Here is a 17994-nt window from a genome sequence, read left to right as displayed (position 1 = left end):
ACTTGTCTTCCTCTTTAGTTCTGTACACATATGACGGGAATAGTTATGGTCAACCTTGTGTCTTTCCATTCGTGTTTAATGGTAAAACATATAGCAGTTGTACCACTGAGGGACGTAATGATGGGTATCGCTGGTGTGCTACTACAGCCAACTTTGATAAGGATAAGAAATATGGGTTCTGTCCTAACCGAGGTGAGAGCCTTTAATGCACCATTGCCCTTCATTACATCAGAGAACCTAAGCTATAATGTGTTAGAATTTTTCAAACCGCATATTACGGTAGGTCAAAATTAGCTCTGCAACATACACATACAGCTGATCTTCATTAGCAAATAAAATGTATGTGTATAAATTTGTCCAACAGATACTGCTGTGATTGGTGGAAATTCTGAGGGGGAGCCATGTCACTTTCCTTTCACCTTCCTGGGGAAAACCTATACTTCCTGCACAAGTGAAGGCCGTAGTGATGGAAAACTGTGGTGTGCCACAACCAGCAGTTATGACAAGGACAATAAATGGGGATTTTGCGCAGATAAGGGTAATTGTTTATGACTTTATCATTTTATCAACAGAACAACTGATGCACCTTTTAATCACTACAGTTAAACTATATATGCAAAACCAAAAAGTAATATCAACCCATTTTTCTGCTTGTCACAGGATACAGTCTGTTTCTGGTGGCAGCCCATGAGTTTGGACATGCTCTTGGTCTGGACCATTCTAACATTCAGGATGCTCTGATGTACCCCCTGTACAAATATGTAGCAGACTTCTCTCTGAATGAGGATGACATTGAGGGCATCCAGTATCTCTATGGTAAGCAAATGAACATGTACAATATGTATATACCATTAATTACAATCCTGACTTAATAAAATGGCACCTAATAATATAATGTCTTACCTTATTTAGGACCCAAATAAGGCCCAAAGCCCACTCCATCCAAGCCATCTTTTTTTTTTTTTTTTCTAAAAAGAAAGTACAGTATTACTGAAATAATAGAAACTGTGTTACCATGTTTTTTAATATAAAGAAATATTTGTCTAGAGCAAGTGATAAAGTTAATCAAGGTTCAATAAATTAAGATTATATTCATTAAGGAATGTTAAAATATATTTTGCTTTTTGTATTTTATTTCCTTTCCTTATGGACTAAATTTGCACAAGTGAATGTATTTCACAATTGTCTAATTAATTCATAAAATCAGCAGGTTTTTGCTATTTATATAATTAAATAAATAGATTTTTAAAGTTTCTCTCTATTTTTTCCTCATCTTTGTTACTGTACTTATGCTATTTTGATTATCAATGTCAGCAGCAATTTTCACTTAATTAATGAATAAATGAATGAATTTATTTATTTATTTATTATTTGCTATATTTTCAATTGCAAAAGTTGTTTAAAAATTTATGCATACTGTACAGTATATCATACATTTTTTGTCAATAATTACAGTCAGCACCACAGAGAGCCAGAAGTAGCAAAGCAAACATATGAGAAGAATCCACTTCAAAGCACATCTGGTGAACTTTGGGTTGTATAATAATAATAATTATTATAATTAATATTATAAAAATATTATAATAATTAATATTATTATTATCTTCATACTTTAAAGCAAATTTTATGCAAAACAGTTTAAAGCCTTTAACAAAATCATACTTTTTTTAATGAGCAAAACAACAATTAAAAGATACAGTATGTGATAAATAAATATCTGACTACAGTTTTTTTCGGTTGCTTTGGAGCATTTCTTGAATGATCCTTAACATTAGTAAAACTGTAAGTGCATTTCTCAAAACACTTAATACAAACAGCACAACACAATGGATTATTGGCAAAAGTCATTACTTCACCGTAACTCGCTAGAAATCCTTAGTGTATATCTGATATTTCCATCACTCAACATGTCGGTGGCATTAGAAGGCTTTGTGTCATTGTTTAAACTTTCAACAATGTAGACAAAGTGACATAACTGGATATGGAAGATTGATTGCCATAGATTGGACAGGATTCACTTTTAAACTTTTTACTGATTGTAAGTGGTTGACATGACATAAGCAACAGATAATGTAGGAAACAGCAGACTGTTACACATAATCAAGCCAAAGCATTTACAATTTATTCAAAAGAATAAAAAATTGCTTTTATGATGTCCAAACATAACTAGATGATGTGAAGTTTGTCTAAATTGTTTTGAGAATTTCATTTCTGATTGGAGAATCAGAGAAAAAGTTTAAAACATAAATTAAAATTAAGAACACAAAAATAGAAAAAGGAAGAGCAGTGTGTGACTACAGGCTGAAATTCAAACAATATAAGTCGCAGCAGACTCTGACACCCTTGTAGGGGTCCTAACACCCTTGCTTCCTTAAATATAGGCTGCATCCTAAATGACCACACACCCCTAGTGGAAAGTTAAATGTCATTACTTTTATAAATATTCTGTCTTCTAAATAAGTGTACACCACTGGTCTTACATCAGCTGCCACATAAATGAGCACACACACCTGGCCTTAAAATGACTTCCTGCTAAATTAATTCATACCCCTGGTGTGAAGCTAAACTTCTAACCCTAGGCTGCCTCATGAAAATACTAATTCATGATAATCTTAAGCCATATAGATCTCTCAAGATATAATCAGTAATTAATTGATTAATTCAACTGTTTCCTGCCAACACAGACTAAAGGTTTTTGCAGTGAAGGGGCTTCTGTACATCGGTGAAGTTAAGGGCAGTAGGGTCAACTCTGATGAATGTATCTGACAGGAGAGCTCAGAAAAAAAGAGTGATCCTAGATCTCCATGGATGCTACAAAGAGAGACCTGGTCCCAGAAATTGCAACAAGGATCCTCCTTGTGGGCTCACTTTATGTAACATAATCAGTTTGGGTCAGATGTACAGTACTGCTTGTGTATATGGATTACACTGATCAGCAATAATATTAACATCACATTAGATGAACAAATTAAAATTGTTTATCGGTTATGTTAGTAAACTGTAAAGTGTAAGTCCAACAAAGGAGGTTCTCATCTTTGAATCAAGCTTCCACTAGTAATAAAGTTACCATTTCTTCTATGTTGTCTTCATCACAGACATGCATGTAACCAGTATTTCAGCTGAATGGCCATGATGAACATTAAGCAGATTAACATGACCTTATCCCATCCTATCTATTACATAAAGTCAATCAGCAACTTCTACAGGTTCACAAGTATCTCATAACAAACATGAGAAAAGACAGGGAAAATTAACCTAATATTTCTTTATTGTAGACTTCTGTCTTTGGTGGTACCTTCCCTATTGTTTCCTGAGACTGTAAATGATAAGCAGAGAAAACTGGTGGACAGCACCAGCATGAAAACATCACTTCTAGTTTCAGGTCAATAAAAATGTCTCATGATTTTAGACTGCGTTTCATGATCCATAAATGTTCTGGCATAGAAACTCATGCAAAAACCACAATATTGTAGTGTTTTATCGCTAGAAGGAACTTGGAGAGACGAGTGAGCTTGCTTACTGCCCAATACAAACAGCTGGGACTACTTCATTTACACAGTCATTGTACAGCATAAGCAGCACATTTACACGAGAACCTACATCCAATTTAGCCTAGGCATGAAACGGAGCACATTCAACAGGTCACACACACTTAACTCACACAACATGGCCGAAGCCACTAACCCAAACTCACTTCCCCATCGGGGTGAACACATTGAAACCCCCCGCCCCCCCGTAATGCATGATGGTCGTCGGCCGCCACCCCACCCACGCCACAATATATTTGGCCTAAGACAATGTGGAAACCTGCCTTACCACTGGTGCTCTTCACTTATATATACAATGTTTAGCCACAACCTCACTATACAAAACAATATGCCCAGAATTGTGTAGGTTCTCCTTTTAGTGCTGGGTTTGTGGTGGGGCCTCTGTAGATTGGACTTGTTTATCCAACAAATCCCAGAGGCACTCGATCATGGCTGGGTCAGTGACGTTGGGCTCTTTGCATGCCAATGGCTGTGAATATGACCATTGAACAAGCAACAATCCATGCAGAAAACACTGCAAGTGCCCTGGTTTATAGAACGTATATAACACATACCTGGCTACTCATAGGTGATAACCCTAAATAAGAGTCATGTGACAAAAGAAAGAACAATTTGGACCAGAAGACATGAGAGGTGAGCTGCTTATTCTGTTTATCATAATATTTAATTTAATTCAATTCAATTTTATTTGTATAGTGCTTTTAACGATTTACATCATCACAAAGCAGCTTTACACAATCAAAAGAATTAAGTTTGTATGAAATGTGAATGTGTATGAATCAAAATTATATGATTGTCCCTGATGAGCAAGCCTAGGACGACGGCGACAGTGGCAGGGAAAAACTCCCTGAGATGGTAATAGGAAGAAACCTTGAGAGGAACCAGACTCAACAGGGAACCCATCCTCATCTGGGTGAAAACAGATAGCAGGGATTGATGTGCATAATAATATGCGAGACTGGAAGTTCAGTTTAAGAGGAGATGTGTAAGATTAAAGTCCAGTTTGTTCCTGGAGGCTCAGGTAGGCTGTGAGAAATTCCAGTCCTGAACTATTAAGCGACTGAAGTCACAGGTCCTCAGAGAACAGCTGTCTGCATCAGTCGAGGACAGGACCACCTTCATGGAAAAGTGAAACCAACCCCAGTCACCACACGCATTCCAGGCAGACCACACGGGGCATCCATGTGATGAGATCTCCAACCAGAAGCAGGACTCCAGGATGAGGTAGAGAGGTCCAGCGGGCAGAGGGGGTCTGGATCACTGGCAGCTCAGGAGCGACATGTATAGCTCGACAGAGAGATAGGTAGAGGAACAAGGAGAGACGGAGAGAGAGAGAGGATAGAGCAGAAAAGGAGAGAGCAAAAGCGATGGAGAAATAACAGTTAGGTATGGTCACAGTCGAACAATGTACTGTATAAGGTAAATGTATATTTAGTGCAGAGTGCAAGCAGAGACTCCGGCAGGACTAACTATGACAGCATAACTAAAAAAGGGAGAGCCAGAAGGAAACACAGCCATGAGCGCTTCCAGAGATGTAAAGCAACCAATCACCTCACCGTCAACAAACCTGAGTGATCAATGAGAGTGGGGAGGACAGCATTTAAACATACCAGTTCACCTAATACTCTACGTCCATGAGTCCCCCAGATCTGCTCCTTTACCTTAGGCAAATCTATTTATAAAAATGCTTGGCTAAATAAATAGGTTTTTAGCCTGGACTTAAACACTGAGACTGTGTCTAAGTCCCGAACACTATTTGGAAAACTGTTCCATAACTTTGGGGCTTTGTAAGAAAAAGCTCTGTCCCCTGCTGTGGTTTTAATAACACGCGGTACTGACAAGCAACCTGCATCCTTTGATCAAAGTAGCCGTGGCGGATTGTAAGACACTAGCAGTTCACTCAGATACTGCGGCGCGAGACCATTTAATGCTTTATACGTCAAGAGTAGTATTTTAAAATCGATGCGAAATTTCACAGGAAGCCAATGCAATGTGGATAAGATAGGGGTGATGTGCTCATATCTTCTGGTTCGGGTAAGGACTCTCGCTGCTGCATTCTGGACTAATTGAAGCTTGTTTAAGCAGCTTGTTGAACAACCAGACAGTAAGGCATTACAATAATCCAACCTAGACGTGATAAAAGCATGAACTAGTTTTTCTGCATCATTTGGTGACAATATATTTCTTATCTTGGCAATATTTCTGAGGTGAAAGAATGCTATCCTGGTAATATTATCTACATGTGCTTCAAATGAAAGGCTTGAATCTATAATCACACCGAGGTATTTTACTGTTGCACTTGATGGAACAGAAAGGCCATTTAAAATCACAGTGTGATCAGAAAGCTTACTTCTAGCTGCTTGTGGTCCTATGACTAGAACTTCTGTCTTATCAGGATTAAGCAGAAGGAAATTAATTAACATCCAATCTCTTATGTCCTGCACACATTGCTCAACTTTAGTAAACTGGTTTTTCTCATCTGGTTTTGCTGAAACGTATACTTGTGTGTCATCAGCATAACAATGAAAACTAATACCATGTTTACGAATTATGTTGCGTAGAGGAAGCATGTAAAGGGAAAAAAGCAGTGGGCCTAAAACAGAACCCTGTGGAACACCAAACTCAACTTGAGAACATGAGGAATGGTCACCATCTAAATCTACAAACTGATAACGATCAGTCAAATAGGATCTGAGCCGTAAGAGGGCCGTTACCTTAATTCCTACTACATTTTCTAATCTGTAAAGGAGAATACTATGATCAATAGTGTCAAAAGCTGCACTGAGGTCGAGTAACACAAGTATAGTGACACAACCCTGATCAGGGGCCACTAGGAGGTCATTTACTACTTTAACGAGTGCTGTCTCTGTGCTGTGATGAGGCCTAAATCCTGACTGATACAGTTCATGTATGCTATTCCTATGTAGATATGAATATAGCTGCTGTGATACTACCTTTTCCAGAATTTTAGAGATAAAGGGGAGGTTTGATATCGCCCTGTAATTGGAAAGCTAACAGGGGTCAAGGTCAGGTTTTTTGATTAGTGGTTCAATAACTGCTAATTTAAGGGATTTAGGAACATACCCACTGCTGAGTGAATAGTTAATTAATTACTTTTAACAGGGGTTCTGTTATTGCTGGAACTATCTGCTTGAGAAAATGTGTCGGTATAGGATCTAATTCACAGGTTGACGATTTTGAAGAGGAGATGAGTGAAATTAGTTCTCTCGCTTCAAGGGGAGTAAAGTATTCTAGGTTCTGATGTGATGTGATTAATTTATCATCTGTATCACTTAAATTGTCTGGTTTCAAAGCCTGAATTCTTTGACTAATATTTATGATTTTGTTATTGAAAAAGTTCATGAAATCCTCACCACTGTATGTTGTTGTTGTGGAGATTTCTGCAGTGGTCTTGTTTTTAGTTAATTTAGCTATGGTATTAAATAAAAATCTAGGATTATTTTTGTTATTTTTTATAAGAGTGGAGAGATACGTTGATCTAGCAGCACTGAGAGCTCTTCTATAGTTCAGGATGCTCTCCTTCCATGCTATTTGGAAAACTAACAATTTAGTTTGACGCCATTTGCGTTCTAATTTCCGAGCGGTTTGTTTTAAAGAGCGTGTGTGATCATTATACCAAGGAGCTTCTTATCTCTAATCATTTTTCTTTTAACTGGAGCTACATTATCTAAGCTATAACAAAGTGTTGACTCTAGATATTCAGTCGCTTGATCGAGTCCTGTGGAATCAAATGGCGATCCAATCAAAGTTGATAACTCTGGAATATTATCGATAAAGCTCTGTGTGGTATTTGATGTGAATGTACGTTTAAGGCGGTAGCACGGTGCTGTGCGTACATTATTACTATGAGACACTTTAATCGAGACAAGACAGTGATCTGAGGTAACTTCAGACTGTGGAATTGTAATTATGTTTCTTATACTTAATCCGAAGAATAATATTAAGTTCAAAGTGTGACCTGCTTTATGAGTGGGTCCTACTACACACTGATTTACTCCTACTGAGTCCAGTATGGACATAAATGCTGTTCTCAGAGGGTCTTCTGGATTCTCAAAATGAATATTAAAATCTCCAGCAATTAACGCTTTGATAAGGTTTGAAAGGAAATCTGCAAATTCACAGAGAAATTCAGAGTACGGCCCTGGGGGTCTGTAAATGATGATTAGCGGAATCGTCTGAGCTGACTTTATGTTACTATAGAGAATTTCAAATGCATTAAATTTAAATCTGTGTTTTTGTACGATAGCCAGATTATCATTGTGAATAACTGCGACGCCTCCTCCTCTACCAGTTAACCCGAGGCTGGTGTATGTAGCTGTATCCAGGAGGACTAGCTTCATTTAGAGCTACATACTCGTCCAGTTTAATCCAGCTTTCAGTTAAACATAATATATCAAACTCCTGGTCTGTGATAGTTTCTTTAATAATAACTGCTTTAGATGCGAGAGATCTAATATTTAACAGTCCTAGCTTCAGATCAGAGGTGCCGGCTGCGCATTCAGTGTGATCTGAGTTTGTAATATCTATGTTAATTAAATTATTAAAACAGACTTTCTGAGTCTTTCTAAATTTGTTTTTAGCTCGGGGAACAGACACAGTCTTAATATGATAAACCCTGGGTGACGACTCTTTTCAGCTAGCAGACGGTTGGTTTAGCCTGTCTGTCTGCTCCCTGGTCTGGGCTCTGGATTGTCACCGATTAACTAGGCCTCTTCTAAGACTATGAGCTATACTAGAGCTAGACTAATATGTCCTTAGCTGCATTGTAACATTTTCATTACTGGAACTAAAGCCATGTTGTTGTTTTTTCTATGAAAAATCCCCTTCCCCAAATATTAATTTATGAATTATTCTGTATGTGACTTTCTTGTGAAACAGTAGCATTAGAACATAACAAAAATAGTAGGGGAGGAAGGAAGCTACACACCTCCTGACTTGATTATGTTATACTATGGGAAATATGTGTAATGACCAGCGGTAATTCTGTGGTTAAATGACATTGTATATTATTCAGTATAACCTGTATTTACACCACATTCATTTAAACAGGCTGTAATTTATTACATTTAAATAAAGATGACCAAATCTGTGAAAACCCAGATAAAGTCATTTTTATGATTCACTTTTCTCACAAAAAATATTAATACAATTTGTTTTGATTAACTGGCTTACATCATTTAGCAGAACAAACAACATAATTAGAGTATGTCTGAGTGTGTATGTTTATTAATAGTTATGTTCTGTAATAATATTACTGTGGACATCCACTAAAATTAAAAACAAACCTTATTTAATATGAGGTCATGGTGGCTGCCTTTGGATCGATTCTCACCCTGGGTCTATGCGCATGGAGTTTGCATGTTTTCCCCATGTCTGGTGGGTTTCCTCAGGGTGTCATGGTTTCCAGTCCAATGACATGCAGATTAGGCTAATTGACTTTCCCAACTTGCCCATAGTGTGTGAATGAGCATGTGTGTGTCGAGAGCACTATATGTTCAAGGAATAATTAAGTAATCACACAAAAACATTGTGGTTCTTAATCAAAACAGGATGTCACCATGGTAAAAAAAAAAAAAAAAAAAACATTACCAGTAAAAATTTTGTTGTAATATTTTCATTTCTTGAACAGGCTAAATTATTTTATGTAAACTGCCTTTTTTGGTATGCAAGTTCATTTAACACTAGTCCATCATTTATCTTAAAATTTAATTAACATTAATTTGCTTAAATCTGGAGTCGTTAAAATAAGAACTATTGTACAAAACATTAAATAACAAAACATGTATTCTACAGATTGTGTTTTATTCTATTCTATTCTGTTTTTGTGGTTAATATTTTGGTTAATGTCTTTCATGGAATTCCCCTTCTTAAATTGAGTCCTAGTAAACTGTAAGAAAAGAGGAAGAGGAGGAAGAAGTAGCCCATGACGCAATTAGTGGTGGGTGCATATATTGCAGATGTAGTGGGCGGAGATGAGGTAGATACATTATCAAAGCCATAAATAATGGTTGCAGAACTTCAAAGACAGCAAACTAAAGAGAACTTAGCTTCCTGAGACTTTCACAGATTTTCAGCCTGCTGCGTTTTACTGTTTAAATCGGTGGCTGAAAGTTCTCACCATGAGAATTTTGTCATTGATGGTTCTTGGGGCCTGGACTTTAAGTGCATGGTGCCACCCAATTAAATCCACATTTGTAAACTTCCCAGGGGATCTAACGAAAAACATGACAGACATAGAGCTGGCTGAAGTGAGTATTGCCTGTCTTCATTTTTTATTTAATTTACACAAATACGTAAATCACATTGGTTAACATGTGGTAAATGGCTTCTAACAGAAGGATATCGCTTCTAGTAAGCTTGCTTGATTCTTTAATTTGTTTGTCTCCAGGACTACTTGAGGCGCTTTCATTATATCCAGGTTCAGGATAAGAGTGGTTTGCAGGGAGCAGTGTCTATTCCCAAAGCTCTGAAGAGGTTGCAGAATCAGCTGGGTCTGGAAGAGACTGGCAAACTGGATCAGCCAACAATTGATGCCATAAAGAAGCCACGCTGCGGTGTACCAGATGTCCGCAACTACCAGACATTTAACGGAAACCTGAAATGGGATCACAATGACATTACATACAGGTAACCATTTTAGTATTGAACAGGCCATCTTTTTATTAAAAAAATTACTTTCAAACAGCTATATTTATATGTATATTATATTCTCGGTGTCATCATACACACTCATTAATGGCTATTTCTTTAAAAATGCAATGGATCATCGTTGAGTATGATTATGAAGAAGGATGTGAGCTGTGGTGAATATGAGAGAAGTACAGCTGGTATCAGACGCTACAGCTACAGGTTTAGGTCAAAAGATGCCACTTGTAATACTAATCAATTTCTATTATATTTTCTGTAGGATACTGAACTACTCACCAGACTTAGATGTCTCTATTATTGACGATGCCTTTGCCAGAGCCTTCAAGGTGTGGAGTGATGTCACACCCCTAAGTTTCACACGTCTCTACGAGGGCACTGCTGACATCATGATCTCATTTGGAAAAAACTGTGAGTTTTTAAACATAAGATAAGGCTTCCTAACAGGCAACTAAGAATAAAGCAGAAATACAGTTAAATCAGAATCAGAATCTGCTTAAGCCATGCTTTCTAGCTGATGATTTTACAGTCTAATGGGTTGACAGAACAAGAACAGATTCTTTTTAGTTGTTTATGTTTCATTACTTTTCCAAATCAACTGCATTGTTTGAAGTGGGGAAACAATCATATATAAAGATATATATTACAGATCATGGAGATCCCTATCCATTTGATGGGAAGCACGGCCTGCTGGCACATGCCTATCCTCCAGGTGAAGGGATGCAGGGAGATGCTCACTTTGATGATGACGAATACTGGACCCTTGGCAATGGAACAGGTTAGAGACTATAATTGAAAATAAATTTGTCAAATATGATCAATTTACCAACCTTATGACTAATCAAATTGCAATGTTGCTGCATAATATTTGGAAATAGAACTATAGCGCCCTCTATAGATTTGTTTATATACTTACTGAGGATACTCATGTAAACTGATATTTCAAATGCATATCGTTCTTCAAATGGTAAGCTGAGTATCACAGTTTTATTTAGGCATATTTTTTTTTCAGCATTCAAGACATACTATGGCAATGCAGAAGGTGCCATGTGTCATTTCCCTTTCCGTTTTGAAGGGAAGTTGTATTCCACTTGCATAACTGAAGGTCGCGAAGATGGTCTGCCATGGTGTGCCACAACTGCTGACTATGACAAAGATGGAAAATATGGTCTCTGCCCTAGTGAGCGTAAGTTTTTAATCAACTATGGACCTGAACATCATTTTACAAATATTTATAAATATTAAGATAACTAAGCTTTTCTCTTCTTCTCTACAGTTCTTTTTACATATGGAGGCAATGGAGATGGTGAAGACTGTATCTTTCCATTCGTGTTTAATGGTAAAACATACACCAGTTGTACCACTGAAGGACGTGATGATGGGTATCGCTGGTGTGCTACTACAGCCAACTTTGATAAGGATAAAAAATATGGGTTCTGTCCTAACCGAGGTGAGAGCCTTTAATGGACCATTTTTCTTCATTACATCAGGGAACCTAAGCTATAATGTGTAAGCATTTTTAAAAACAAATATTAGGTCAAAATTACTTATTGAAAGCACTGCAACATACAACTGATCTTCATTAGCAAATGAAATGTATGTGTATAAATTTTGTCGAACAGATACTGCTGTGATTGGTGGAAATTCTGAGGGGGAGCCATGTCACTTTCCTTTCACCTTCCTGGGGAAAACCTATACTTCCTGCACAAGTGAAGGCCGTGATGATGGAAAACTGTGGTGTTCTACAACCAGCAGTTATGACAAGGACAATAAATGGGGATTTTGCTCAGATAAGGGTAATTGTTTACGACTTTAGAATTTTATCAATGTAACAACTGATGCACCTTTTAATCACTAAACCTAAATTATATATGCAAAATCAAAGACTACCAATAACCCATCTTTCTGCTACACAGGATACAGTCTGTTCCTGGTGGCAGCCCATGAGTTTGGACATGCTCTTGGTCTGGACCATTCCAACATTCAGGATGCTCTGATGTACCCCCTGTACAAATATGTAGCAGACTTCTCTCTGAATGAGGATGACATTGAGGGCATCCAGTATCTCTATGGTAAGCAGATGAACATGGATATTATATACAGTATATTTACAAATGTTTACAATCCTGACTTAAAAAAAAAGGCATGTTACTCACAACTATTTTATAACCAAAACATTTAAGGTACATAATAATTGATTTACGTCTTACATTTTTAAGGACCCAAACCAGGCCCAAAGCCCACTCCACCCAAGCCATCAACCACTACATCTTCCCCAATTTCAACTTCCAAACCCACAAAACTAACTCCATCTGTGTATACGCCTGTGGAACCCTCAGTAGATCCTTGCCAGGTGGACAAATTTGATGCAATCACAGAGATCCAAGGAGAGCTCCATTTCTTCAAAGATGGGTAGGAACTGGTAGTCTAAATGCATTAGTCTGACGTATGTCCTTTATACACCCAGAGTACACAAAGTGAATTTTTATGATCCAGTACTCTGGTTGGGGGTTCTTGTGGTAGTTTATGGTACATAATAATTGAGCTTCAAATTCAGCTTCAAGCCCTAAAATATAGGTTTTTATGTATAAATCATAATTAAGATCTGTGCTGATCCTGAATGTTTAATCATATATAAATTATCAGAGATTAATCAATAAATTCAAGGATACGATTTTTCATACCTAACAGATACTACTGGACATCCTCAAATCATGATAACAACAAAAGCAAAGGCCCTTTCATGGTCTCAGAGAGATGGCCTACCCTACCAGCTAAGCTTGACACTGCTTTTGAGGACCCTCTTACTAAGAGGATATACTTCTTTGCAGGTAAGAAACAGTTATATTGTAAATTGTTAGAATTGATCATGTTTAATGTATGATATAGAGTGCCAAAAATATATACACTCTAGGAAAAAAGAAAAACTTGTGTAAATATATTTTAATACTAAATTTATTGCTTTGTTATATAATAAAATATTATAATATTATGATAATAACATGATATTATTATTATTATTATTATTATTATAAGAATATAATATACATCATACTATCTTTCTTACCCTGAAGTGTGTATAAATTTTTTGCCTGACTCCTGACTAAAGATTATTTACCTGAAATTTTCCATTTGTTTTAGACACTCAGTTCTGGGTGTTCATTGGGCAGAATGTACTGGGACCACGAAGAATCAAGAAACTCGGCTTGTCTGCCAGCTTGAAAAAGGTTGATGGAGCACTGCAGAAGTCAAATGGGAAGGTGCTGCTTTTTAGTGGGGAGAATTTCTGGAGGTAAATATCAGTCTGTCTAAAGCTTTCTGATGCTCTCACTTAAATAAATATGCATCATATGCTTACACTGATCATTTTCTTAGTCTGGATCTGAAGGCTCAGCAAGTAGAAAAAGGATACCCACAGCACACTGAAATGACCTTCGCTGGGGTCCCACTAGATGCTCATAATGTATTTCTCTATAACAGTAAGCTACCTTTCCTTTACATTTAAATAGTCTGTTTTTATGTACAAAAAATTCCAAAATATTACATTTCTGTTACATTTGTCCACAATAATAAATAATCAGAGGCCATGAATTAAACTAATTACCACCAATTTGTTTCATTTTAGGACACTATTACTTCTGTCAAGACATCTTCTACTGGAGAATGACCAGCTGGGGAGAGGTTAATAAAATTGGATATATTTATGAACTTCTGAATTGTCCCAGCTTCTGAATCTAATTTCATCAAACTGTAGTATTATAAAGAAAGAACAGCTAACTAAATTGAAAATCCCAGATATGCAGTCATATGAAAGTACAGTGTGTGTATATAGTACATAAATTATGGAATAATAATGGACATCTTATTTAATAATTATTTAAAGAAATATTTCCCTGGAGAAAATTATACATTCAGTAAAGAATGTGTTGGTTATTGTAAGTTTTGTGATATTGTATGAACTTTCCCATGCCTCCATGCCCAATAAAACAATCCCCTTATTGTGACATGGTAGCCTGTGTCCAGATAAATATATATACAAACAGCTTGTGTCCACTGGAACCTGTTTGCCTAACCATAAAATGCAAATGTATTTCCTATTGTCTGTCTGCCTCTGGGTCTCTCTATGACTTACATTTTAAAGACTGGTACTTTTAATGTATGAGATATGTGACATCAAATGTGACGGAAAAATTCAGACACGTGCGTTTCACAAGTTTGTCCATGTCCCCCAGTTCAGGGACAGCTAGTAAGTGTATCGAGGTGCAGCGGACACATCAACCAATAACTCTTCTTAAAAATTTGGGTACACATTAAACCCAACAGCTTGGGTGGTCGGCCCGGGGATCTGCCAATCTATGCAATCTGTCATTTATTTATTTTTTTGCTACTTAAGGGTTCTGCACTTCCAAAAACAGACAATATTAGGAATTGTTTCATTCATTTTGTTAACTATGTACTAGGAGCATTATTTGATGGAGATGATTGTGTAACAGAATATGTTGCCTGGCAGCATGATAGCTCAGTGGTTAGGGAATCCCAGGGTCAGGGTTTGATTCCTGCCTCGGGGTCTGTGTGCATGGAGTTTGCATGTTCTCCCAGTAGTCCGGTTTCCTCCCACAGTCCAAATACATGTAAATTAGGCTAATTGGCGTTCCAAAATTGCTGGGCTAGGCTCCAGGCCTCCAGCTACTCTGTATAGGATCAAGCAGAATAGATGAGTGAGTGAGAATTAATATGCTAATCCTATATATATATATATATATATATATATATAATAAGGTCAAAACATGCTCCACTCACTGTTATAGGACATTTATCCATTTAGCATGTGATATATTTCGATATGCGAATCTAACAATTCACGGTATGGACGCATTCTTTTTGAGAAGACAGCATAATTTGGGCGTTTATTTTACTATTTCTACTTTTTTCCTCGGTCAGGGAAGTTTATTTTCTGTGTATAGTTGGCTCTGTTTAAAAAAATAAAAAAATAAATAAAAATAAGTTCTGTTAACATTAATTCACTCTTGATTTCAAAAAAGTTACGTTTTCCGGCGCGTGTTTAAATCATTTTCGTTGTTCTGTCGTAATCGTGTTTAAAGAAACTACCGTCTTGGTTTAACATAAAATCCGTTCTTCCCGGGGTATTTTAAATTCTATTGTAAAGAACTATTGTTCGTTTTTATTATTAATTCGTTCCTCGTCTCGCGTCGCGTTTTAAATAACTCGTTTGGTCTTCTAAAATGAAAACGGTCGTAATAAGTATGACTGTATGCCGACTACCTTTTTTACAATAGCTTTTTACTTAGGGGCAAGCTAAAACAAAAACGATGCTTCTGTCGCCAACTAACTACGTCATCAACCAGCGTCCATGGTTGCCACTGGTTACTAGACTCAGGCGCTGACCCACTGTCGGAGTGGTGTATTTCAGTAAATACGCTAAAGGATTTAAGCCCTATGACGTGGTCAAAATGCCAAAGTAACAATCAGATATTCTTGTTGCACCCGAAAGTTTGTTCTGCAACTAAAGGTAATATTCCACTTGTATGTCCAGAGTATAGTGGAATGATAATGACTAAGGATTATTATCTTCATGTATTTAATAATGCGCGATGATTGTTTGTGCAAAGAGCAGCACTGGTGTGAACGGAATTTTAAAGCTGCTTTTATATGAACAGCAGTTGTTTGTTGTTGTTTAACTTATTGTGTTAGCTAAATTATTAAAATACAGAGAAACACTTCATGTTGAAGACCACTATACCAACAACAGATTTTTTGCTACTTGTTAGCTTAAGTCTTGGTTAATATCTGACAATATTTGTCTTAATTGTAGATTACTGACAAGCGTGCCTTCATTGTTTTGCCGCCATGCAGTGTCCAATCAGGAGCAAGATCATCCCGTTACCGTTACAGTCAGAGTTAAATATCTCCAAAATCTTAATCGAATAATAGAATTGGTTACAATGCACGATTCAAAACCCTATTGATTGCCATGGACTGTAAAGGCATATACAGTATAATTGTATGGGTTCTCATTTGGAGGGAACCCTTCCTCCGCTTCTCATTGACCTTTGTGTCCAATAGGTGGCAGTGTTGTATTGTAAGTCTACTACTATGCAATATTGTTACAAGTGGTTGGAGCGTTACCAACCAACATCCAGAGCCCATGCTGAACTGAATAATAACCAAATCAACAGCAGCAACAACATTTAATTTTAATGTCAGGCTTGCCAAAATGTTCCCAACAGGAAAAAGTGCACTTTAAGGAGGTAGGTTTCATGGTAAATTGACAATATGGTGCAATTAAACAACCTTTTTTATATTTCAGATACAGAAACTCCAATAGAGCAACTAATCATTTATTTTACTGTATATAATGAAATATATAAATGTGGTTGATAAGTTGACAGCATTATTAAGTGGCAGCATACAAGAAGGAACTCTTTGGCTAGACTCTCAGAGATGTCCAAGAATGTCATTAATTTACAGAATATCTCATCCATGTGTACATCTTTTTTTTGACTCCAACTGTCTGTCTAAAATATGGTTGAAGAGAAGATCAGCATGGCTGAAGACTTGAATGTTTAGACATTAGTTTTCTTATTCACACTTTAACACATGCACATATAGTGAACTCTGTATTAGCATGAAAACACAGAAAAGTTGTGCATGATTGTATTCAATTAAGCTGGGCATTTTTTAGGTTCTTTTTTTTTTAAGTCAAACTTGAAGTATTTCATTCTCTCCTAGGCAAATATGGAGTAGGAAGGTTGCCTGGCTTCAAGGTGTGGGGGAAAGGTTTTGAATGGTATCTATTGATAAGTGAGGAGAAGGACTGGAGATGGCCTGCTGAACTCTTAAGCAGAGGTTTGGAGTTCAGGGCTCAGTGTCCAGAGTTCAATCGTATAATCACAAGAAAGGAAATTTATTATGACTTCCTGTAGTTTAATAGAACAACATGCGACATAAAGACACTGTAAAATTTTTACCCAGGCACATGGTTCTATGCTTCACATTTCACTTTTGTAAATCTATTCTATGACAATGTCTGACCGTTTATTTATTGTCAGTTTAAGTGATAATCATAGTAATTTAAGTAAATTAGTAAATAAAGGGGCAATGTAAATTTTTTTGCTATTATGTAAACTTACCCATGCCTATAAAACAACCCCCTCATCGCGACATGGTAATACTTTCTATAGCCTGTGTCCAGTCGAATATATATACAAATAGCTTGTGTCTACAGGAACCCTTTTGTCTAATCAGAAAATACTAATGTATTTCCAATCACGTGTCTGTCTCCAGGGCTCTCAATGACTTGCATGTTAATACCTTGCTCTTTTGATGTACAGGATGTACAGGACACAGGGCACCTGGTCAACAGCTTAAATATGCTCTTTTTGCTGAAAATAAACAGACAACTGCAGACACATTATGCGTGAGTGCGTATTTGTACCTGTCCCCCAATTCAGGGCTGGCCGGTAGGCGTATCAAAGTGCAGCGGACACATGAAGCAAAAATTATCCCATACTTTTAATTAATCTTAAAACTTATCAATTTGGGTCCTCAGCAGTTATGTTTAAAATATGTTTTATATTTTCTATCTTCTTTGTATCAACTACATTTTTATTTGACAATCATCTTACCCATTTTTTAAAAACATTTTTACCAAACCAATAATTTTGAAAAAGTGTTTCAAGCATATATATTTCATTTCCTACAAATGATTATCTTTATTATTACTGTTGTGATACCAGATGTAAGATCACAATAAATAAAT

At 36.7% G+C, this 17994-nt stretch overlaps 2 protein-coding genes across 2 annotated transcripts in view; both read left to right on the top strand.

Annotated features, from left to right (window-relative positions):
• LOC128530083 (matrix metalloproteinase-9-like) overlaps window positions 1–1007 on the top strand; it is a 5682-nt gene extending 4675 nt beyond the window's left edge. Inside the window, exons 11-14 of the mRNA XM_053503797.1 lie at window positions 19–192; window positions 365–538; window positions 661–816; window positions 913–1007. Coding sequence (XP_053359772.1) covers window positions 19–192; window positions 365–538; window positions 661–816; window positions 913–923 — 515 coding nt within the window. The 3' untranslated portion in view covers window positions 924–1007. The remainder of the gene's footprint in view (window positions 1–18; window positions 193–364; window positions 539–660; window positions 817–912) is intronic.
• An 8613-nt stretch (window positions 1008–9620) lies between these two features.
• LOC128530491 (matrix metalloproteinase-9-like) lies at window positions 9621–14028 on the top strand. Its single transcript, XM_053504468.1, has 13 exons — window positions 9621–9817; window positions 9958–10196; window positions 10477–10625; window positions 10864–10992; window positions 11227–11400; window positions 11491–11664; window positions 11837–12010; window positions 12131–12286; window positions 12434–12626; window positions 12906–13045; window positions 13356–13506; window positions 13590–13693; window positions 13840–14028. The coding sequence occupies exons 1-13, from the start codon at window positions 9689–9691 to the stop codon at window positions 13944–13946; spliced, it is 2019 nt and encodes a 672-aa protein (XP_053360443.1). The 5' UTR covers window positions 9621–9688; the 3' UTR covers window positions 13947–14028.
• The last annotated feature ends 3966 nt before the right edge of the window (window positions 14029–17994 follow it).

The sequence above is a fragment of the Clarias gariepinus genome, chromosome 9, assembly GCF_024256425.1.
Source record: "Clarias gariepinus isolate MV-2021 ecotype Netherlands chromosome 9, CGAR_prim_01v2, whole genome shotgun sequence".
NCBI lineage: Eukaryota > Metazoa > Chordata > Actinopteri > Siluriformes > Clariidae > Clarias > Clarias gariepinus.
The sequence above is the reverse complement of the archived record's forward strand: the minus strand, read 5'-3'. Positions and strand labels throughout refer to the sequence as shown.

Bases quoted from the DNA above. Each gene is read 5' to 3' on its own strand.
- LOC128530491 (XM_053504468.1), top strand. From the start codon at position 9,689: ATGAGAATTTTGTCATTGATGGTTCTTGGGGCCTGGACTTTAAGTGCA. The intron at 11,401-11,490 runs GTAAGTTTTTAA...TCTTCTCTACAG, and splicing joins TGGTCTCTGCCCTAGTGAGC to TTCTTTTTACATATGGAGGC. The intron at 12,627-12,905 runs GTAGGAACTGGT...CATACCTAACAG, and splicing joins CTCCATTTCTTCAAAGATGG to ATACTACTGGACATCCTCAA.